Here is a 24,798-nt window from a genome sequence, read left to right on the forward strand (position 1 = left end):
TAAGGCCCCCACCTCAACCTGATGGGAGGAGGAAAAGAGCCCTCCCCCACTTGCTTCCCTAGGATGGCCCATTAAAAAAAAATCCTAGTCATTTCAGAAATGAGGCTGGGGACAGGAGAAAGGAGCTGGAAGACAAGGTCAGGTCAGGCCCAACTGGCAATGTTGGGGTGGTGAGGACTCTTGAAAAGGGTTTGCAAGCACATCCCTAAGCTCAGGGCCTGCATGGCTGAGGGAAAGGAGACAGACAGACAGTCTGACTCCTCAAGGTCCTGTGGACACTGACACCACCACTGCCACCACCACAGGCCTCCAGATGGAGAATTTTCCCGTTACTCTGGAATAGGGTTTGCTAAGCATCCCCTCTGGCCCCTGATCTGGGGCATCCCTGGGGTCCCTCTGAGACCAAACCTGGGAGAAGGAGGGACTCTAGGAACATGCAACGGCAGGGAGCAGAGACTCCCGCCCCCCCGGCTGCTCTACAGGATGGTAGCTCCGGCTGCATCTGGGCTCCGAGGGTCCTTCACACCGATGATGAAGTTATTGGTTCTCCGGCTGCCATGGACCCAGGATAAGACATCTACCTTCTCCACGTGGTGACCCCTGGCTTCCAGGAACTCAATCTCTTCCTCTGTGAACTCACCTGAAAACCATTCCCCAACATACACACATTCAGAGAGTTTAGAGCAGGGGTCCCCAACCTCCGGGCCGTGGACTGGCACCTCCTTGTCAGATCAGCCGTGGGATTAGATTAGAAATAAAGTGAAAGTGAAAGGTGCTCAGACGTGTCCAGCTCTTTGCAATCCCATGAATTATACAGTCCATGGAATTCTCCAGGCCAGAATACTGGAGTAGGTAGCCTTTCCCTTCTCCAGGAGATCTTTCCAACTCAGGGAGTGAACCCAGATCTCCTGCATTGCAGGAGAATTCTTTACCAGCTGAGCCACAGGGAAGCCCAAGTATACTGGAGTAGGTAGCCTTTCCTTTCCCCAGGAGATCTTCCCAACCCAGGAATCGAACCAGGGTCTCCTGCATTGCAGGCGGATTCTTTACCAACTGAGCTCTCAGGGAAGCTTTAGAAATAAAGTGCACAGTAAATGTAATGTGCTCGAATCATCCCCAAATCATCTCCCAGGCCCTCTAGTCCATGGGAAAATTGTCTTCTACGAAACTGGTCCCTGGTGCCAAAAAGGTTGGGGACCACTTGTTTAGAGCACTGGCTCTAACGAGCTGTGTGACCTTGGGCAAACTGTGTTACCTCTCTGAGCCTCAGTTTAATCACGTACAAAATGGGTATTATCTGAGAACGTACCACATAAAGTTATTACAGACACTAAAGCAAATAATACACACAAAGCACAAAACTCAGAGCCTTGAATATAGTAAGTGATCAATAGTGTGTCATCATTCTTAATATTGGAAAAAGGGCTTGGCTTTGGGGGTCTTCATCCCATCTGCCTAGGCCAAGCTGCCATCATTGCTTGCCAGCATTACCAAACAGTCCACTAACTGGTCTTTGTACTTCCAGTCCTGCTTCCCTACAGCCTATTCACATAGCAGCCATTAGTCAGACCATGTCACTTCTCCTGCTCAAAACCTTCCAACAATTTTGATGATTCTTAGAACGAAATTCAAAATCCTCACCAAAGTCTCTAAGGCCCAACGTTATCAGGAAAGTCGCATCTCTTTAAACTCCTCACTTCCTTTTACTATCTTCCTTGCTTAAAACCCTGCTCTAGCCTCCTTAAGTAAACAAGTGTTAGTCACTCAGTCGTGTCCGACTCTCTGCAACCCCAAGAACTGTAGCCCGCTAGGCTCATCGGTCCATGGAGTTCTCTAGGCAAGAATACTGGAGTGGGTAGCTATTCCCTTCTCCAGGGGATCTTCCTGACCCAGAGGTTGAACCTGGGTCCCCAGCATTTCAGGCAGATTCTTCACTGTCTGAGCCACCAGGAAAGCTGGCCTCCTTGCCATCCCTCAAGTAAGTCAAACATGCTCCTACTTCAGGGCTTTTGCCTCTGCTATTCTCTCTGCCTACAATGCTCTCTACTACATAATCACAGAACTAGCTCTCATACTTCCTTCTAGTTTTCAAGAACTTTCCTGACCACTATCTAAAACAGCAGCCCCTGTCATCTTTACCTTGCTTTATTTTCTTTCAAAGTACTTACTGCCACCTGCATCTTGTTTATGTATTTACTGTGTCTCCCTTCACTAGAAAATAAGTTTTCTGAAGGCAAGAATGCCGTCTTGCTCACTATTGATCCCCATTGCCTAGGACAGAGTGAGGACACAGTAAATGGATAAATGAACAAATCAATCTCACTCTCCTGCATAAGTTCAGGTCTTCATCATCTCTTGCGTGGACCATTATCCCAGCTGCTTTCTTGTGTTTCTCTGACTTAAGTTCTTCTCCTTTCAATCTACCTTCCCTACATAAAACAAATCAAGTCATATTCGCCCCCTGCTCAACTAGATAAAGTCCATACTTCTTAACATGAACCTTCGTGGTATACCATGTATCTTCACCTCCCACTGCTCAACAAAAATCTGATCTTCTTATTTCCCCAAATGGGATGATTTTGGGGTACTTCTTGAGATAAGGACACACATTGGATAACATTACATCACCAAGTTGGAAATATATTCCCTTTGGGGTTCACTTTCAGTCCTTTTGATAATAGAAAGGACTACATCCCAGTGTATTCTCTAACATTTCTAATCTTTTTCTTTAAAAGCAAGCAGATCTCAGAACCATCTGTGGGCAAAAACATCTAACTAAAACCTAAAAAATTTGATTATTTTTGTAGCCATTTACCATCTGTTTGTGGCAAATTATGCCATTTTCCCATTTGTGGTTATAAGATTTACTTTTAAAATACACTTAGGTGAAAAGGGAAGCCCATTTGTAGACACACAAAGCATTATGTAAATAATGCTTTAAATGGTGTGCAAATGTGGCAAAAGTCATGAAGGTACTGGATAAATTCTGAAGTTTGGGAAACCATGTCTCTAGTTCAGCTGGCCTCTTGGCTGCTCTCTGAACCATTTTTTTCTGTCTTTGTCCAAGGTATACCCCCTCCCCCTGGTCCAGAATGTTCTTTACCTCCACATGCCAAATTTCAGCTCATACATCAAGGCCCAGCTAGTTATTAGCTCTTCCATAAAGCCTTCCAGAGCCCTCAAGTGCAAAAACTTTCCCTTTACTCTCCAAATCCTTAGACTTGTGTGTCCTTCCAGGGAGGGCTGGGATGAGAACCTCTCACCCCCACAGTAACTTAGCACAGAGCCTTACATTTGATAGAGACCAGAAGATAGTAGTTAAGCAATATTCATTTTCAAGGAATTGAGCTCATTACCCATCAACTGGGATCCAAGGGACATTGAGCAACTACAGGGTGTAACTACTGAGGGTCTGTGGCTTCTAACACACTTCTGTCCAAGAGATATCAAGAGTCATGCAGTAAAAAAACTGTTTTGGCATGTATCTGATATCAGTTCTGCCATTTATTGGTTTACCTTTGACTAATTAATAACCTCTGTGAGGATCAGTTTTTTTATCTATAGAACGGAGAGATTGAACAAGCAAGGACCATGTCTCATTCAATTCTGTATCCCTTTTGGACTAGCATAATACATTGTTCTAATAAAAACTTCTCAAAGGTGCACATACTTCCCCAGTTATGAGATTAAGCGGGGTCCAAAATTAAGCACCCATCCTTCTTAGAGGAAAGTGTGTCTCCTCACCATAATCTCTAAGGTCTTTGATCTGGCCCCTGCCTGCTTCTCTGATCTTATCTCACCCTCACTCACCCTGGTTTCCTTTCTACTCCTACACCACCAAGTCTATTCCTGCAATGAGTTCTTTGCGTTTGTTCCCTTGGCCTACATTCCTGCCACAGTTCTTCTCCTGGTAGCCTCTTTCCCACTCTTCAGATCTCAGCTTAAATGTCACCAAAGAGAAAGCTTCCCCAGTCATGGAGTCAGTCATATATATCATCCTGTTTTAATGCTCTGTGGAGAATTTATTTCACTTTTTCATGTTTCTTTATTTATTTTCCTGTAAGCCTGTAAATGCAGTGCCCCCAGCACCTAGGATAATACCTGGCACACAGTAGGTATTCAGTATAACTGTTGAATGAGCAGTTTGCAAAATGAACAACAATATCTTATTTTACAAATGAGAAAACTAAGGCTCAGAGAGGAGACCTGCATTTTGCAAGGCCACAGACAGGAAACGGCAGGATAGATTTCAATTCCCAAACCTTTTACTATTCTGATAGGAGTTGGTCGAAAGAAACCTGACTTTCACTGGCAGGGAGCTGGTGCCGGTCAGGGAAGGGGCACCCTTGGGAGGAGCCCCTTTCTCCACCCTGCCCTGCGCCCACCCCATGGGGACCTTTGTTCTTCACTCACTGTCCACCTGCAGGAGGTTGGTCTGTAGGTCCGGATGCAGGCGACCACGGGCCAGGCTGTCACTCAGGTTCCGGTTCAAGGTCAGGACGTTCAGGAGTACCTGCAGGCAGCCAAGGGGCAGAAGTCAGGGCTGTCCCACAGGTGTAGGTTCAGGCCTCCACAGCCCTCACCCCTGGTCCAGACTCCTTAGTATTGGAACCATTTACACCAGGGGTGTCATCTGAGTTTCCGAACAGCCCCAGAAGACAGGGAGGCCTGTGACGACCGTCTCTATTTCACAGAGGGGAAACCAAGGGCCAGCGAAGAAAAGGGGTTCATTCCAGAGTTTGGAAAGAGCTAGGGAAGAGGCACCAGTAGCACCCAATCTCCTTTAATACAAGCTGAGGCTCTCCTCCCTTCTTCTTGGCCAGGAGAGGGCTAACAGATGGGAGTGTACACTCGGGTACACTACGTGCAGATACTTACAGTTTTGGGGTTGGAAGTGTGAGTAGGCTCCGCAACCAAATTGCCTGCCCATCCTTTTTGTTTATTTACTTAGATTGGAGGATGATTGCTTTACAATATCGTGTTAGTTTCTGCTGTACAGCAGCATGAATCAGCTGTCAGTGTATATATATCCCATCCCTCTTGAGCCTCCTTCGCACCATCCCACCCCTCTAGGTCATCACAGAGCACCAAGCTGAGCCCTCCCAGTGTTTTACTAGAGTAGTACATACACACATATATATATATGTATGTATGCATGTATGTCAGTGCTACACTCTCAATTCATCCCACCTTCTTCCCCTACTTGCCTGCCCATTCTTACTAGATTGAACTTCTCTGGGTCTCAGTTTCCTCATCTATGAAATAGAAGTAAAGATTCCTCCCAAAGTTGGGAAGGTTATAAGGTTAACACATGTAACAATGCCTGTCACTAGGTAAAAGCTCCATGAATGTTAGCTATTGGTTATTATCTCCATTTTACAGAGGAGGAGACTGAGATTCAGAGAGGTTAAGTGAATTCCCCAACACCACACAGTTGGAAATTGGCAGCACTTAAGCTGGGGCCCAGAGGGGTCTGATTCCAAAGCCCAGGTTTGTTAACTCATCGTCTGCCAAAGTACAAGTCTGGCACATCAAACAGATGCTCAAGACATTCATGGAACTGTAGTGAGATGTTTTAGAAGGGAGCAGGCCCTCCCTTTCAAAATCAGACCCTGAAGAGGGCTGCTTGTTATTCGGATATTGACTAGGAGCACAATGGGACTTGACGTTGACAGAACCCAGGCAGCCCAGATGCTCTCTGATCTCTCAATTCTACCGACCCTGTGATTTCGCTGAAACCTGGGATGACATGAAGCTTCAGGGCTCCATTTTTACCAAGAGTGACATAGTTCATGTCCCCAGCGCTCAGGAGGGGACTGCCACAAAGCAACCTCAAGCCCATGCTTGGTGTGTGTTAAGAGATGAAGACAGGGACTTTCCTGGTGGCCCAGTAGTTGAGGATCCATCTACCAACACAAGGGACACTGGTTCAATCCCTGGTTGAGGAGATTCCGCATGCAACTAAGGCAGTGTGCCACAGCTACTGAGCACGTGTTCTGCAGCTGGAGAGCTGCAACTACTGAAGCCCATGCCTGAAGCCCATGCTCCGCACCAAGGGAGGCCACTGCAGTGAGAGGCCCATGCACCACAGGGAAGAGTGGCCCCTGCTTGCTGCAACTAAGGAAATCCTGTACACAGCAGCAAGGACCCAGCACAGCCAAAAATACACTTGATCTTAGTCAAAAGGCTGAGAAGCGGTTACAGGCAAAAATAAATGTGCTTAGTTGCTTCAGTTGTGTCCAACTCTTTGTGACCCCATAGATTGTAGCCTGCCAGGCCCTTCTGTCCATGGGATTCTTGCAGCAAGAATACTGAAGTGAGTAGCCATTCCCTCCTCCAGGGGATCTTCTTGACCCAGGGATTGAACCCACATCTCCTGCATTGCAGGTGGATTCTTTACTGCTGAGCCACTGGGGAAGCCCCCCAAAATAAATAAACAAGAGATGAGGACAAGTCAGACATGAGGGGCATCCGCAGCCCCGGTCACAGCTTGACTCCTAGCCATGAAAGGCCTACCTGGGGGAACCTCACCTGGGTCAGGCCGCTGAGGCCCCGGGCAGCTCCATTGGCCCCCAGGGCAAGGTAGGTCCCACAGAGTCCTTCTGCTGGCCGGACCACAGTGGGCAGCAGGAAAGACAGTGGCCGCTTCCCTGGCTGCACCGAGTTCTCCTGTTGTCAGAGATCACAGGGGAATAAGAGGTGGAACGGGACAGGAAAGGCTTACTCCATCACTCTTCCAACATCTCTCACTCTCCTGAACCTTCCACAGCCCCAGTTTTCATGGGGACCGCCCATTCCCAGGCCACAGTTTGCTGTCTGTGAAATGGGCAGGGTCCTTGGATAACCGAGGTAGATACTGGATCCCCTGAACTATGGGCTGCTAGGGGGCTACCATGGGTGGTGGGAGAGGGATCAAGCCCAGAAAGAGGACCGTGAGAAGGAACAGATTCATCCCCACCCTGGGCGTCGCTGTCTGTCTTTATCCTGCTGGGACCCAGCCCGCAGGATGCTAAGAACACTGCTGTCACAACAGACAATAATTCATATCTCTTTTCTCTTTGGGTTCCTCTTCAGCGCCCCTTCAGTGCTTAGCATCACACAGTCATAGACTGCTAATTCTGCAAAGTATCCAAAGCATCCCAAGGTGGCCAATATCCTCACTGTACAGTAGGTGAAGAAACTGAGGCCCAGAGAGGGGACAAGATTTTCCCCAGGTCACACAGTAAGATGGTGGCAGAATGGGATGAGGTTTCTTTGGATCCACCAGGCTCCAAGCCACTTGAATTGGGGAGGAAGTGGATACCTTGTTTAGCTGTTTTTCTTGATAATATAATTTCCTAGAAGAAGTGGGGAGGGAGGAGCAGTCATGCCACTGCACCTTCTACCTAGATCTCAGGGTCCCCAGGGAAGAAGGGAAGCGAGGCCCTACCAGGCTGGGCGCAGGATGGTTAGCAGTCCTGTTGGGCCAAGAGAAGTCCAGCATCTGGCTGTTGAGCAGGATCCCCGAGGGGGTGATGAGGCCGCTGCCAAAGGGTCGGTTCAGGGAGCTGGGGACCAAGGTCAAGGCCAGGTGAGCTCTGAGCCTGCCCTCACTCCTACCCAACTCCCACCTCCTTCCTGGTCCCAATGATCCTTTGTGCCAGGTTCTGAGTCTGAGCTGGCATACCTGACCATGGCCACGATGAAGTCGTCAGGGCCCATGATCAACACCTGGGCAGCCGTGGGAGCCCCGTTGAGCTCATAGATGGGCAGGAGCGGGACAGGGGCTGTCTGGGAGTCATTGATCTGGCCCCGGAAGTAGGCAGCCTCCACTTTGCTGAAAAGATAAGAAGTAAGAGATGAACACATACTGGGCACTCGTTACCCCCACCTACCACACTTTGTGGAGTCTCTTTGTGCAATTATTTGATTAAAACCTGCTTCCCCTAGCTCCACCCCACTACTGAACTGTTAGGTCTCTGAGAGCAGAAGTTCGCTTATTCCTAGCATATAGCAAATAATCTGGAAATAGTTATTGAATGAATTGATTTAAATGTTGTTCAGGTTTTTCTGGAAAAAAAGAAAAGCTCCTTCTTCCCAGGTGGCACTAGTGGTAAAGAACCCGCCTGCCAATGCAAGAGATGTATAAGACGTGGGTTCGATCCCTGGGTTAGGAAGATTCCCTGGAGGAGGGCATGGCAACCCACTCCAGTATTCTTGCCTGGAGAATCCCATGGACAGAGGAGCCTGGTGAGCTACAGCCCATAGGGTCGCAAAGAGTCGGACACCATTGAATCGACTTAGCACAGCACAGATTTTCTTCTAGAGTCAATGTTTAGTTTATTTCATGTTTCAATCAAATCTTTTAGTTACTCAACAATTCATTTGATCCTTTCTATTAAAGTACCTGGAACATAAGGGATGATCAGAAAGATTTGTTTTGAATGAATAAACTGAATTCATTTAACTTAGTGTTTGTAGTCCAGAACTAAAGTTTTATTAAGAGTTCAGTCAGAGGAAGGTTTTGTATACAGAGATCTTTACTTGCTATTAGAATTTTTCCCCAAGGCACACAAGGACCTGGCACATTAATAACTATTTACTGGATAAATCAGTTCAATTAATTTAATATAGGTATATGTGTGTGTGTTTGTGTGTGTGTGTGTATTTTAGAGTTAAATTTGCATTGATCTTGAGAACTTGCAATTCTTCACTTTTTAAAGTTCAACCGAAGGTTTCTTACATGATAATGGTTAGTTAGTTATTCTGATTAGAGAAAAACAACTTACCAAGGATTACTAAAGACATTCATTCAGTTTTCAACCATGAGGGCTGGTGGGCACACAGAGAAGGTATGGAGGGTTTTGTTTCAAGTGGTTTGAGGAGGGGGAAGCGGGAGGAGGCTTGGTTTTTAGGTTTTATCCTTGTGGCCTTGAACTGGTTATAATTTTTGGTTGCTGCTGTCTCTGCTATTTAATTATTAGCTGTTTATTTAGCCTCATCATTTAATTAATTAATTGATTAATAACTTAATTAATAACTTAATTATTTAATAACTTAATTCATAGAGGGTTGTTTGAGTACCGGTATAAATTGACATGAACTATATTTTTGGCTTCTGATTTTCCCTTTAACTAGCTTTTAAGTTCGTTATAGTAGCAGTTAAATAGTAATCAATCTTACCCCTATTATCAATTGATAACAATGATATCTGTTGAATATTTATTACTTGCCAGACAACTATCTAAGCACTTTGCATGTATGATCTTGTTTATTCCTCACCATGACCTCATAAGGTTGGCACCACTTTAAAAAAATTTTTTAATTAAAAATTTCTATATTTTTACTTATTTACATTTGGAAACTTAGTTCCTCAACCAGGGACTGAACCTGTACCTCCTGCATTGGAAGAGTGGAATCTTAACCACTGGACCACCAGAGAAGTCCCAAAGTTGCACCATTATTGTCAGGCCTTTGTAGAAACTGAGACTTAGAGAGTTTAAATGACTTGCCAAAGGCTGCATAGTTAGTGGATGGTTAAAACTGGGATTTGTACTGGGGCTGTCCAAATAGAGCCCACAATCTTACTACGTTACATTGCTAATATAGGTACATTTTAATCAAAACCCCCACCACCTCCAGTATTTGCCTGGGGGGTCTTTTTCATTACTTTCTTTTTCCACTCCAAAGAGGGATCAGCTGGGTCCATATAGGTGCCCTCTGGGGTCAAAGGGCTTCCCTGGTGGCTCAGATGGTAAAGAATCCTCCTGCAATGCGTAAGACCTAGGTTCGATCCCTGGATTGGGAGGATCCACTGAAGAAGGGAACGGCTGCCCACTCCAGTATTCTGGCCTGGAGAATTCCATAGACAGAGGAGCCTCATGGGCTACAGTCCATGGGGTCGCAAAGAGTCGGACACAACTGAGTGACTTTCACTCACTGGGGTCAAAAAAATTTGAGAGCTGTATGAAGTAGATCACCTTGTTGTACAGATGGGAAAACTGAGGCACACAGTGAGGTGACTAGTGTCACACTGTGAACTGGGGTTGAGCTGACATTGACTTGGGACTGCAGGCTTCACTGCTCCACCAGCTGCTTCACCTGATTCTTTCCCCACACCTGCCACCACCTCTGTAGTGCTCAGGGTCCTGCTCCTGGGGACCCACCTAAGCATGTCATCCATGCTCTCAGTGATGGTAGAATCGTAGATGGGATCTCCCAGTCTGCTGGCCAGGGCTAATGCAATCTTCAGGGTCTGTAAACAGAGCAGGGGTGTGAAGAGGCTGCCAAGCCCCTCCCAGCAGCCAGGATCTTCCTATGTGAGGAAACTTGGAGGTGATTTAGTCAGGCCTTATGGCAGCACCCCATCCCCCCACTCTTGTGTCTCCAGACCCACGTGGAGCGAAGGGGTCAGCCTTACCTCTGCCACCCAGTGAAGAGCCTGCTCCCGGGATACCAGGCTAGTGAGATTGAAGCCCTCGAGGATATTGAGAGCACTGATGAGGGCAGGGCCTGTGTGTGGGGGTCGGGGACTGAGAACCAGGTGGCCTGAAAGGACAGGAAACGACCGATGGCAGGGGAGGGGTCAAGGCATCTCCACATCCCACCATCACACAGGCTTGAGACCACTGCCCTGAACCTCCTCATCAGATAGGGAAACTACATTGAGAGGCAAAGGGGTGCATACAAGTTCACATGGTGAGTCAAGGGCCGGGCCAGAATATTTGTCTTTTGTTTCCTCTTCCTTAAGAGGAAACTGAGGCTCAGGAAAACAGTGATTTGCCCAGAGCCACACTGCCATCCATTGACAGAGCAGGGACAGGTATTCAGATGTCCAGATTTCTGGTCTACCATATGTCTCCTTTCAGCTCCTCCCACAGGGCCCCTGCTGATCCCACTCTTGAAACTTCTTGGAAATAGCAAATTTCTCTTCCAATTTGAAGTCTCTGTTATTAGATGTTTGGATATCAAAGGAATAATAATACCTGACAAATAACACTAATTAACTCATTTAATCCTTGTAACGGGTACTGTTATCCCCATTTTACAGGTGAGGAAACTGTAAAATGAGGTAGCTGGTCCAAGGTTATAAGAGGTAAGGAGAGCCCAGAGTACTCAAGGTACTGGCATTGCCAAGAGAACCTAGTCTGGTGAGGGCAAATGGAAATCAAATATGACACATTCAAGTGCCCATTCTGTTCAGGGCAACTTCCAGCATCACCTCATCAATTCCTCATGGTATCCTGAGAGGCAAGCATTATTATTATCTCCCTTTTAAGGAAAGAAACAAGGCTCAAAGTGGGAAGTGGCTTGTTTAAGGTGAATGGCACAGCTGGTACCCAAAACCAGGTCTTCTGACTCCAAGGCTATGCTCATCCTCTGCTCAATATTCCACCCCTTCTGGAAGAAGAATCAGGCCTAAGAGATTGAGGCCTGGAAACCTGAACACAGAAGCAGCCTCTGCTGGAGCTTGAGGTGATCTGGGCCTCCTGAGGACAGAAGGCCTAAGGGCCTTCTGAGGAACCCAGGAGCCCACCACTTTGGGTTCAACAAACATGGAGTTCACCCATGTGGTAAGCTTGACTTTTTGGGTTCCTCATTGGTTTTGAGTTTGGTAGGTTTAGTTCCTTTCCTCTCCAGGGCCTCAGTTTCCTTTTAGCACAATGAGGAGGTGGGCCTCTGACTGTCTCGAAGAGTTTGTTCTAACATGAAGCTAAGATGGATACTGGTCTTAAGGACTCATCTTAGGAAGTACAGGCAGTGAGAGAGGGGCTGTGGAGGGGGCTGAGACAACACAGAACCCAGATCAAGAAAACCTATGGCCAGAACCCCAAACCCTAGGCTTCAGCCTTTGACCAGACCTCCCTCTCCATCTCCTAAATATTTGGGGTAACTGACCCCATGACTACTTCAGAAGGTAGGCTGGCTCTGGCTTACTTCAACGGTTGGCTGCTTAGGCAGCTCATTGCCTCAGTTTCTCTCTTGTGAAATGGGGAGGAGCCACTAGGCCAAAAGGGTGTGGCCATGGACTGGGAGGCTTCTCCTCAGTGGGGACCCTGGGAGCTGGGGGAGAGGTCACCTCTGTACACGCCACACACAGGCTTCTCCAAGAGGGCACTGTAGTTGCTGAAGTCCTCCTCAGTTATGACGCCCCCTGCGTGCTGAGCCTGGAGAGGAGAGAATGACCCCCCTCCACCGTGAGTTACACACCACACTGGAAGCATGCAGTTTAGCTTAAGGTATATGTTTGCATCACACACAGATCAAATGTTTACAATTTTTGTGCCTTCTGCAATTCCCATCATGAGCTTTAGGGAACCCCATCAGCTGTGGGTACGTGAAGAAAAAGGAAAGGGAAAAAAACGCTAATGATAAGCACCCAGTATGTGCCAGGTGTTGTGCTAGATACGATCTATGAATGACCTCCTTGGCATCCAAGGCCCTGTGTGACCTGGCCCCTGCCTACCTCTCCCACTTCACGTCCTGTTGCTCCCCAATGAGCTCTGTACAGCAACCAGAGTGACCTGCAGATGCTGAACTCATGACTATGTCTTTGCACATACTGCCCCCTGCCTATGTAGAAGAAAGATTTTCCACTTGCGGCAGCACTTGCCTAGGAGATATCAAAACTGAATTTTGCATTTCACTACAATCAACTAAAGTCACTCCAAAATCAGGAACTATGGATGACCCTGGAAGGAACAGCCCTTACTGGACATAACTGAGCACTCCACTGACCCATGATCCAATCTTGTACAAACCTATGGCCTCATTCTATCCAACATGCTATTTTTTAACCCTAAATTAGCATAACCACTAGGAATCCCCTCCTCTTTTCTTTCTTTCTTTTTTTTTTTAGTACTTTTTTAGAACTTGAAGCCTCTGGCTTCTAAACTACCCTCAGTGACCTACACATTGAATTTCTTGGCTTTGTCTGGTAAGTTAATAAACTCAACTGTGGGAAAGCTCTGATGGTCTTTTGTTAGAATCCTGTTCATTCCTTTCTCCACCATCAGGAGAAGATATTCAACCCAGGTCTGGCTAATCAGGGCATTTCTTTTCCATGCCACTGTGATTGGTTTGGGAATAGACCCATGATGGGCCAATGAGACCTAGCTTTGAGGTTTTGTTAGAACTACTGGAGTGAGAAGGCTCTTTCTTTGGGATGGCTTGCTGGAAGGATGGCTGGTGAAGAGCAGGTGTGGAAAGGATCTGACAGAGAGTGACTTCAAATAAAGGAAAATAGAGCTGTGAGACGGAAAAAGAGAGAGACCGACCAAGTGTAGATGGAGCCCTTGGACCCAGGAGATCTAAAGCCAGTACTCTGCTGGGCTTTCCAGGGAAATCCATTTGAGATGGGTGTCTATCACCACATCCATAACGCCAGTGCCCAGCACTGAGGCTGGCACGGAGCAGATGCTCCATGAATGTAGAATGAATGATGGGCCTGTTTAATTCCCACTCCCGATGCACAAATGAGAGAATCACTCAGTTGGCCCGTGAATCCTTATCTCGAACATAATTTTCCATCGGTGGTTTTGAACTATCAACAATAGTTCCCAGAACCCATTACTGCCTCAGATTAAGACTCTTTGGAGTAGGTTGGTAAGCCCTTGTGTCAATCTTCCCTAATCCTGAGAGTCACCAGTGACGACTGTGTCTCTCCCTAGAAAACCCAGGGAGCAGGGTGGGACTGTGGGCTCAGTGAAGCTGAGGCTGATCCTGGGTCCCCACTAAGCCTGGGAGGGCCAGGACAGTCCACTGTTAGAGGTTGGTCCCAACACTGGGGAGCTCAAAGATCCCCTCTCAATCAAGACAAAACATTCTCATCACCCTAGGAGGTTGTGTCTCATCCCAGTCAACTCCCCCAATCCCCAAACCACTGATCTGATTCTGAGGTTAGTTGTGCCTATTCTAGAATTTCAAGTGCATGGAATCCCCAGTAAACACATGTAGAAAGAAAGCGGGAAGCAAGGGGGAAGAGGACTTCTCTAAAGTAGGGTCCTCCGAGGAGGGGCAGGGGTTGGGGAAGTGCTACAAGGCACTTACCTCGGCCACCATCTCCAGGGTGAGGTTGCCACCTGCGTAGAAGGCGGCGGGGCCGTAGGTGCCAAGCACCTCCAGCACGGCCGCCAGGTCAGGCCGTCGCAGCAAAGAGCCAGGTAGTGGCGGGTGGCCCATCGGCAGGAACGTCTCACGGAAGCGGTCAGACGCATTGGGTGGCGGCTGTTCTGCCAGGGCTTGGGCTGTGGGCAGGGACGCGCGGCTAGGCTGGGGGCATTGGGACTACACGTGCAACAGGTAGGGTGGATGAGGGCTGAGAGGTCAGTCCTAAGACTGCAGGCCCCTCCAGGAGCCTATTACCGAGGAGGTGGGTTGCATATGAACCCTTCCCAGATCCCCAAATTTGAGACTCCCTCTCAGAGAAGATGTTGCCCAGTGGCAAGGAATCTACCTGCCAATGCAGGATAGGCAAGAGGCACGGGTTGGATCCCTGGGTCAGGAAGATCCCCTGGAGAAGGGAATGGCAACCCACTCCAGTATTTTTGCCTGGAGAATCCCATGGACAGAGGAGAACTGGTGGGCTACAGTCCATGGGGCTGCAAAGAGTCTGACACGACTGAAGCGACTGAACAGACACACACACACACACACACACACACACACACAGAGTGAAGGTACCAGTGGTGTGGGTAGGGGGGGTCTGAGGAGCCAATCGGAAGAGAGACACTTCCTGGCTTTGGACCCAAATCACAGAGGTTTCCTCTCCCCTCTCCATCAACCTCATGCCTTTCCCTCCACCCCCAGGCCCCACTGACCTAGATCATGGGTCACGTTGAAGCCATCTTGGGCCACAGCTGCTGCAAAGGCCAGGACTTGGGACCATGGCAGCCTGGGGGAGCCGGAGAGCAGGGGGTGGAGGAGGTCCTGGGGGATGGAAGAGGGGTCCTGGGGGGGAGGGGGGTTCCTGGGAAAGAGAGTCCTGGCAACCGAAGGGGATATTAGGAGGGGGAAGTTGGGAAGGGGAGAATCCAGGAAAGTAGGAGAAGGCCACCCAAGGAGGAGTGCAGGCAGGGGTCCCTGGTCCCCAGGGAGATAATCCTTACCTGCCATACAGCTGGTGAGCTTCATGTAGCCCCTTCACCATTCCGGGAACCCCCACCAAGAGCCCGGGCTGGGCAAGGCGGGCAGGTGAGGGAGAGAGGAGACCAGGTCACTGGAAGGGGGGGTGCTGGGCTGAACTCCGCAGAGCCCCAAGCCAGGGATGGGGGGCTGGCACAGGGGAGAGACACAGGCCAAGTATCCCAAAGGAGGGACAATCTGTTCCCAGCATGCATTCCTCCCATCTCCCTGATTTCCTATCAGTAAAAGCAGAAAGGCCTCCTTTCTCTATTATAACCAAGAGATTTATAAGTTAAGCAAACCCTTTTAAGGGCTGAGACAACAATTTAGATGGAAACCTGTCTATATTGGATTATACCTAATCTTGTCTTTTAGAACAGTGGACAAGGGACCTTCATTTAACCTTTTCATTATCACACCACCATTACTCTGAACCATGATAATTCAGGGGTGTGTTGGGCTTTTGGTACTACACTAAATATCTATTTCTCCGAGTTATTCTATTTCCTCCTTTGCACTCAGTAGATAGTGGGTTTACTTCCAGCAGTTCCTCTATAATCTTCCAATATGTCAGGGACTGGGAAAGTCACCTACAACAGTCTCAGAATGAGATGTGTGAGTGATAATGCAGCTATTTTGTGACATCTCAGACTACCCAGTGGCCTCTCTTCTTCCTTATTATGTGCCAGATAGGCAAGGTTGCCAGAGAAGTCAGGTGTTATTGTACTACCTGTTATCAATCACTCAGATTTTTTGGTGCATTATTTTATTTGGGGGGGGGGGCTGCCTATCTCCCTCATGGCCTGAGATCATCCTACTTAACTCTTTTCCTTGTCTCCATAGTAAATATTCAGCAAAGTAATGCTGGGGTTAGCAGAAGGGTAGTAAAGGTAGATACCCCCCCCTTCTCACCAGGGTCCCCACCTTGGTCTCCCAGGATCTCTGCAGAGCCTCTTCCCTGAGAGCCCCAGGTGCAGACTCCCGGAAATCAATTAGGTGGCTCTTATTTCGTCGAATGTCATGTACCAGCATCACTCCCCCACTAGGATAGACACAGAAGGGGTAGGGTGATGATAAGATGCCACTCCTCTGAACCATTAACCTGCCATTCCTCAACCTCCCCCATGGTGATGGCTGTAGTCTCAGTTTGTCATCTGGAGTCAGGGGTCTGAGCTCCCTCTCCAGCAGGGATTCAGAGCCTGAGCTACTCCCCCAAGATGGGGAGTGAAATCAAGGGGTTTGGGAACCCAGAGTCCATGGACCTCTTCCAGCCTGTTACTGGAGACTTTAATCCCTGATTAGGAAAAACCCAGAGACTGGGAGAGCAGGACCTTCTACTCCCCCTCCCCCATTCCTCCCCTTCCCCACCAAGCTGGACCCCTGCCAGCTTCCTGCACCTGCCTCTGCGGTATGGCCTTGCTCCCTCTCCCAGGACTGAATTATGTAAGCACAGACTGTACACAAAAGTTAGGGCCTGGAGGGCTGGTCTTGCAGGAGCCATGATATGGACTTAGTCAGCCTGTCCCTTGTCTATGGTTTGTTTCCATCTGAGATGGGGGTTACATCTGAGATAACTGGTTTGCAGCCAACTCACGTAATAGAGAAAGCAGGACAGATAAACAAAAGGGAGTGGTAGGAACTATGGCCAACTACAACTACAGCCCCATCATGGGAAGCAGCTTCTATTCAGCTCCAGATAATTGCAACCACATGAGAATGTAAGCCCAGTGTTATCATGTCTCCAGACTGTCCAAGAAATGAGATCTAGATTTTTATGAAAATTCTCAATTTTTTAATATTAGCAAATAAATTTTTAAAAATTTAAGGGTGCAAACCAAACTAGGCTGTGTGCTGGGTGTGGCCAGTGGGTGGCCAGTTTATCATCTTTGTTTTAGGAGGTTTTACCCTGAGGTAGGGGTTTCCCAGGTGGCGCTAGTGATAAAGAACCCACCTGCCAATGCAGGAGATTAAGAGACGTGGGTTCCATCCCTGGGTCAGGAAGATCACTGGAGGAGGGTATGGCAACCCACTCCAGTATTCTTGTCTGGAGAATCCCCATGGACAGAGGAGCCTGGAGGGCTATAGTCCATAGGGTCGCAAAGAGTGGAACAGGACTGAAGCGAATGAGCACGCATGCACCCACCGGGGGGTGTACTTTTGGAGGATAGAGGATTCATTGCTTTCATCAGACTCACGGGGATTTAAGGATTTGCAAATCCTAAAAGTTTAAGGATCACAGCCTTAATTAATGACAGCATACTCTCTTATGAAGTCATTTTCCCAGTTAAAGAAAAACACCTCCTCTGACTCCATGAAAAGACAAGGGGGTAAGACTGGGTGTAGAAAGAGCAAACGAAAGGATTTGGGGCCGTCTACCCTCTGCTCAAACTAGACCTCCCACACACTGAGGATGATAAACCAAGAGACAGAAGTAGCCCTGGGGCACCCCAACCCTCACAGCTGGGAGCTTCTTACCCGCCTAGACCAGAACTGTGCGGAGCCACGATCCCCAAACACAGCGCCGCTGCGACAGCCGCGTCCACCGAGGATCCCTGTTTACTGAGCACCTCGATGCCCAGCGAGGTGCAGCGGGCGGCATCAGTCACCACAGCGCCCTGGTGAAAGATCTGGAAGGGACAGGGAACTAGGTGGGACAGTAGGAGCCCCCCTACCCCTACCTCCCTAAGGAACCTCCACTAACCTCAGGACCTCCAACAGACGTTGGGGATGGGAGACCTGCCCTTTTATCCCCAAGACTTTTGCCTACGAGTCTGCCTCCGCGACCCGATCCGTTCCTTTGTGTGAGCTCTACCCCCTCACGCCCGGGAGCCCCTCCCTTGAGACCTTCCTCCCCCCTAGTCACCGCCCTCTCCCCTTTCCATTTGCTGACCCCCTTCCCTCACTCAAGCCCGTCCTGGGTTCCCACGGTCTCCTCCAGAGCTTTCTCACCCCTCCTCCCCTGGTTCTCTCCGCTCCCTCTCCGATCCCCCCCCCTCACCTGGGGGTCCCCGAAGTAGATCTGCATGATAAGCGCCACAGTGACCCCGGTGGCAAAGGTGAGACAGGCCGTGACGATCACCGTGAGCCCATCCTGGCGGCAGGAGCACTCGGACGCCGCCGCGGAGAACGGATCTTTGCGCGTCTCTCGCAGCGGCGACCCGTCCTGGCTGCCCATCTCCGACGACGAAGAAGGCAGCCGCTGCAGCCGCGCAGACTTCAGGAAGGAGTCCGGGTCTGCGGGCGGCGGGCCGGGGGTCTGTCTGGGCTCCTCTCCCCTGGCCCTACCCGCCCTCTAGGCGGGGCTGTTCTGCGTCCCCCTCCCCTCTCTCCGCCCGGGTCAAACAGACCCCACTAGACCGCACTACCCACCTTTCAGCGTCTCTCCGAGGCACGCCGGGGAGGGCGGAGCGGGGGGAGGGGAGTGGTCCCAGCTTGAAAAAGACTGGGACCCCACAACTGGGCAGCAGGGTGGCTGGATTCCCTCCCGTCCCTAGACCAAATTGCCTGGGACCCAGGACTCAGCGCTGAGAATACTTCCTGGAGAGGCGGGGGTTGGGCTCTCCCGGGAAACCAGATCCTGCCCTAGCTGGGGCCCAGCCTTCTAGGCCACGAGGCAGCTCCATAAACCTAGTGGACAGGCCCTGGCTTCCAGCCTTGTTTCCCTGATCCATCCATCCGTTCAACAAATATGGAGGGTCTGCTGTTTGTCCGGTCCCATGCTAGATGCTGGGGGAAAGGAACAGACAGTTTCTGCCCTCCTGGGTTTTGAAGACCAGTGGAAAGAAGACAGTAAACAAATAAAAAAGGAGTATATCATTACAAGTTGTGGCAGGTACTCTGAAGAAAAAAAAAGGATACAAGGTCCTACTGTATAGCACAGAGAACTATATTCAATATTCGGTGATAAACCATGATGGAAAAGAATGTGTGCGTGCGTGCGTGCGTGCGTGCGTGTGTGTGTGTGTGTGTGTGTGTGTGTATGCAGGCTTCCCAGGTGGCACAGTGGTAAAGAATCCACCTGCCAATGCAGGAGATGCAAGAGATGCGGGTTTAGTCCCTCCCAGGTCCGGAAGATCTCCTGGAGGAGGAAATGGCAACCCACTCCAGTATTCTTGCCTGGAAAATACCAAGGACAGGGGAGCCTTACGGGCTACAGTCCATGGAGTCACAGAGAGTCGAACACAACTTGGCAACTAAACAACAACAACAACTCAGTTGGTTATGTTTGCTTCCAATCCTCAGCACCAACACCAGAGTCTATAAATAAAACTGGAATTCACTCAACAAACGTTAAATTCCCACTGTGGATCCAGAACTCTCCTTGTCTCCTAGAGGTTTCAAATGAAGGTAAGGGTTTTGAACTTATATTTATTGATGCTAATTATACTAGGAACTTTATATACATTCCCTCCGCTCCCATAACTTCTTGACAGTCCACTCTCTCCATTATACTGAAGAGTAAACTGGGGCTGAAGAAGGTGATACTGCCTGCTTAGAGTAAAAAATAAACAGATATCAGAATCAAGAGTCTCCATAACTTGAAAACGTCTTTTCCATTGCTCCACATGGCATCAGGAGCCAGTGCTATCCTCAAAAAATGAACCTTATATGCTAATTCAAGTTTATATTTCCAGGAACTTGTCCTTAAATCTGTTTTTCCAATCATATATAAGGAATCAGAAGATAAAGGTGCTATGGCCCCATCATAATTAGATATATTCAAGTCTTCTTATTCTACCAATCATTTATTATGGTAAATGAATCATTTACCATAAATCAATCATTATCATTATTATTTATTATGAAGATATAAATATATAATATATGAATATATAATATAAATATGTAATAGAATGTATATTACATATGAATATATAATATAAATATATAAGTGAATATCATTTTTCATTTATTCAATAAAAATATTTACTGGGTGCCAACTGTGTTAAGTGGTGGGGAGAAAATACCACTGATTTTACTGTTGTGTAAGGACAACAGCATGACACCAGGACAAGGCTATTTTGGGACCAGAAGAAACAAGTCTTTCAGAAGAAGAATGAGTTTAACTTTTGGCTATTCTGAATTTGTAGGTCAACAGCAGGAGTTATCTGAAAGGCAGTTGGCTTAGTAGGCATCTAATTTTTATTTGCTTTGACACCATTCCTCATTCCATTTTCTTTTAGAGAACACCAATTCCCCTCTCTCATTCCTCATTCCCTCCTCCTGACCAGAGTGAGAATATAACCTAGGTCTAGCCAATCAGAACAGGGCCCTCAGTACAGTGATTGGTTCAGATGCATGTGACCAGCAACAAGACCAATGATACTCAGACTCTGGGTTGGTTGTTTTTTTTTTTGTTTTTTTGTTTTTTTTTTGGTTGCTTGCTAGAATACTGGGAAAGACAAAGAACTTTATTTCTGTCTAGGTTGCTAAGATGGTAAGATGTAAGCCTATTACTGTTGGGGGCATCTTACCCCCACAAAATGAGAGGCTTTCTGAAGATGAAGCCCACAAAAATGAAGGCAAAGCAAAAGATAGAGAAAAGCCAATTCTTTTTTAAGTACTTCATTGCAACTATGCCTGAAGCCCTACATCCTGAACTTTTCAGTTATGCTACCCAGTAACATTCTCAGTTTTAGCTGGGTTTGTGAGAGACAAGGGACTTCCCAGGTGGCACTGGTGGTAAAGAACCTGCCTGCCAATGCAGAAGGTCTAAGAGATGCAATCCCTGGGCTGGGAAGATCCTCTGGAGGAAGGAATGGCAACCCACTCCAGTATTCCTGCCTGGAGAATCCCACGGACAGAGGAGCCTGGCAAGTTATAGTCCATGGGTCACAAAGAGTCGGACATGACTGAAATGACTTAGCACAGCACAGCACATAAGAAACGAATCCTAAATAGTTTATTTGCTAGAACTCAGGAGAGAGAGCTTAGCAGGAGACTGGGATCATACCTGGCTTGCTTACTCCCTTGAGGAGAGAATCACTAAAGATTTTTAAAGTAGGGAATAACATGATCAGAAATGGGGGGTGGTGGATGGATTGAGTTGGGAGGGGTGGGGAAGAGGGAATGAGGCAGGAAGAATAGCTAGAAGCCTATGGGTAATACAGATCAAAGAGGATGGCAGCTTAGTCTACAGTGGTGATGCCAGGGATGGTGAGATGGAATTTGGAAGATACTTAGGAGGGGGACAGAAAGCATCTGGTCACCATCTAGAAATGAGAGGAAGGGAGAGAACCATGGGTGGCTCCAGGGCTTCTACCTTGGGACAGGATGAATGGCAGTGTCATTAATTGAGAGTGACATTGGGGGAAGAACAGGTGTATGGGGAAGAGATGACAAGAACAGCATGGAACATGCTGAAGGTGAAGGACTTGCAGGACATCTAGAGGCAGATGTCTGGGAAAGAGAAGAACACATGGGCCTGGAACTCAGAAAAGAGCAAAGAAAGTTCTCCCCAATCTTGGAGTGGTCACCATCTAGCTTGGTTACCCACAGAGCCTACTGCGGGGTACCTGACACTTGGTCCTGGGAAACAGTAGGCTAGAGACTAGCTAGGCACAACCAAAGTCCTGCATAAGAGGATAGGGCAGTGCCACCCAGTGGAACCAGCAGATTCAGAACATAGGAGGACGTGTTAGCCAGTAGGGTGGTCCCGCTGGTTTAGAGGAGCCTTGGGGCTTGGAAAATATTGACGGGAGACATGGCTACACAGGTAGGATGGCAAGGTCCTTAGCACACGACTTGGCCTAAAGAGCAGCTTCCCAGAAACTCCAGTGACCACGGTCTTTGCAGGACTTTCGTACGGTTATGGGCAGAACCTGTATTAACTCCTCAAGGAACTCCCTGAGGTTTGAGAACTCCCTCCCCTGCCATTCTTTCATCTTGAGATCTTCTCTTTGCATTCATTTATTTCTTCAACAATTTTTGCTGAGAAATTAGCACTGTGCTGGATGGTGCATAAAGGATGGTGAACAAGACAGCCATGATCCCATCCTCATAGGGCTTGTAATCAAAAGTCACCCAAATAAATAATCACCAGTTTTGACAAATGCTAAGACATTCATAGGAAAGAAGGATAAAACATATCAGGGGTTTCCAATCTCTAGATTGGGAGATAGGCATTCCCAGTTTTGAGCTGGAAGAAGAAACTAAGGCCCAGGTCAGGGTATGTGTGCCCGTAGACACACAGTGAGTCGGGGCAGTGTTGGGACCAGAAGTGGTATCCTTGACTCCTGCATAAAGAAACTGGTTTCAGTCCTGGTATCCACCAGGACATATCCTCCCACTTCTCTCTCGCTTCCTCCTGATTCCAGGGCTACTTTCTTTAGAAAAGAAGTTTTAATCTGCAGCTTTGACATGTGATGGCCATAAGCCTCTCCATGGTCCCCTCAAATCCCCTTCACATAGGCTATAATCGAGTCAGGTTGACAGGGGCTGAAAGTCAGAGCCAGGTGACTGGAGAGTTGTAGAGAGGGGAAGAATTGGCGGTTGTCAGCCTAGAAGTAGCTACTGAAGGGCCAGACTAGAAAGGGCTGGGCCAGAGAAGCAGAATCTGCCAGGCTGGTAAGGGACAGGGCTCAAGTGCAGGCACTGAGAGGAAGAGAGAGTGAAGCAGAAGGATGCTCTGATGCCAGGAAGTGACGTTGAGGGAATGAGGGATGGTGGAGGGTGGAGGATGAAAAATGGAAGGGAGGACAGAGCTGAGCCACATGGACAGGAGAGAGAGCATTAGGTAAAAACTGCTCAGAGAGCTTTCAGCTCCAGGTCTCCCCTAGGTCCTGTCTCATCCCTCCCTATTCCCACCTCTTGCAGTTCCTGTAGAGTGCTGAAGATAACACAGTAAAATTCTGGAGCCTGCTTGCTAGGGGGCAGGATACCTTACTAACATTCTGGCCTGATCCACTGCTCTGGGCAGGGTGAGGTGTCCACAGGGCAGTGAAGGTGCTCTGGTCCCCAAGGACTCTGAGAGGTCACATGGTCCATCCCCCTGTCTCCCAATACTCATCATTCACAGACAGCTGAGAGTTATATTCTTGTTACCCCTCCCTGGACATAAAGAGATTCTCAGTTTCTTCTCATGTCTTTCTTTCCCACAATCCCTGGCTGTGGGGAAGTTCTTCTCAAGACCTAGCCTTTATCCATCCTGCTGCAGTCTCTGACTTGATTTATCCTATCCTGTTCTCTGTGACTAGAGAAAATCGTCTGCTGGGTGATCACAACTGTTCCTTAGGAACTGCCCTCCAACATTCCTTCCTTATTAGTTGGTTCTTCCCAAGGGGTAATCCCAACCCCTCCTACTGCAGTCCCCGGCATCCTTCTCCCTTGTCGCATCCTAAGCCTCCAAGGAAGAGATGCATCCCCAACCCCACCAGAAAATTATCAGAGACTGGGGAGGAGAAGGGCGAGGTCCAGGAGGAAGGGAATGAATTAGGGAGCTGGAGCTGGAGGTGATGCTCCGCGCAGATGAAGGAGGACCAGAGACGTCCCAGGGGGCAGGGATGGGGCCAGCGGGCCTCACCGGTATCCGGGTCTCCCAGGAAGGCATCCTCGTCCTTGCGGCCCCTCAGAGGGACCGCGGGCGCCGGCTCATCCTCCGGCAGCCTCGGGAAGCTGGTGATGCTCATGTAGTCCACAGGCGAGTAGGCGCCCAGGGCGCTCTCCTGACTGGCCTCGTTCTCCGCCGCCATCCTCGCCCGCGCCCCCCAGCAGCGCAGCGCCTGCCGGAAGTGCTGAGGCGGGGGCCGGGCGGGGGTGGGGGAGGAGGAGGGCGGGGCCTGAGCTCCTGGACTGCCGGGAGGGGGCGCCTCAAACCCTGACCCTGGAGGTGTCGGGATTTGACAGAGCCGCTCCTGCTTAGTGTTATCAGCCGGCGCCGGCCGCGTAGGTCGGGCTGAGGGTGTGGATGCAGAGCCTGGAGGACGAACCGGATCGCGCAGTGGGGGGTCAGCAGGGGAAGAGCACGCAGTAAGCGCGACCTGAGTGGCTCGGGGCACCTCACGCAGGCCAGGGACCAAACCCCTTCTTCCTTCCAGTTTGAGCTAGAAACCTCCTCAGACTCCAGGCTCCCTCATCGGCTCGCTGTCCAGTTCACTGACCGCAAACCTCTCGTCGACCCCAGATGCTGTCTCTAGTGCCAAACTCCTCGAACCTCAGGCCTCTTCTTGGACTCCAAGATCCTTATTTTCCTATCTCATACTTCCTCCGACCCCAGAGCCCTCTTTCGACTTCAGACTCCGCCTTCATCACCACTGCCGCCCCTAGCCCCAACCCCCTACTTCATCCTCAACCTGCTTCATTTTGAGACTGCTCCTTGGACGTCTCTCCTGGGTCGTCGGATCCTTCCCTGGATCACCACCCCCCCCCCCAACATTTTGCCGACTCCTCTTTTAATCACAATCCCTTCTGGGACGCCTGACCTATTAGCAACTGTTGAGCTTATGTTAGGATTTTAAAAGCGGGTCTCTGGATGGCATTCTAGCGATCATGATTTAGTTGGCTGGAATGGAATCTCTGGAACCTGCGTGTTTACCATTATTTAAAGAGTTTTTTATGTGGTTCTGGAAAGGACACTTAGAGAAAGAAAAAATGGTGGTGGTGATGATATGGCAGGAATGGGCTGCGGTGGGAGAGGGTAGGGAATGGATCTATGGGTTCTCCTACTCTGTCTGTGACTGCTTACAAATTGTGTAATCT

General features: G+C 48.9%; 1 protein-coding gene across 3 annotated transcripts; it reads right to left on the minus strand.

The window, feature by feature from the left end:
• On the minus strand, positions 1-23,814 carry GGT7 (gamma-glutamyltransferase 7). Of its 3 annotated transcripts, none has more exons than XM_065919770.1 (15): positions 23,624-23,814; positions 18,101-18,336; positions 17,578-17,729; positions 16,027-16,144; positions 15,087-15,154; positions 14,799-14,872; positions 14,029-14,225; positions 12,059-12,146; positions 10,400-10,527; positions 10,146-10,234; positions 7,667-7,816; positions 7,430-7,547; positions 6,532-6,669; positions 4,421-4,513; positions 1-640 (listed from the first exon to the last, which is right to left on the minus strand). In XM_065919770.1, exons 1-15 carry the CDS (start codon positions 23,790-23,792, stop codon positions 578-580), a joined length of 1,881 nt encoding a protein of 626 aa, XP_065775842.1. In that variant the 5' UTR covers positions 23,793-23,814; the 3' UTR covers positions 1-577. The 3 variants fall into 3 exon arrangements, with proteins under 3 accessions (XP_065775842.1, XP_065775841.1, XP_065775840.1); XM_065919769.1 differs by having other exon boundaries at positions 4,414-4,513; XM_065919768.1 differs by having other exon boundaries at positions 4,414-4,513; positions 16,015-16,144.
• Positions 23,815-24,798: the final 984 nt, after the last annotated feature.

This window comes from Muntiacus reevesi, chromosome 2 (genome assembly GCF_963930625.1).
Source record: "Muntiacus reevesi chromosome 2, mMunRee1.1, whole genome shotgun sequence".
In the NCBI taxonomy this organism is placed as follows: Eukaryota; Metazoa; Chordata; class Mammalia; order Artiodactyla; family Cervidae; genus Muntiacus; species Muntiacus reevesi.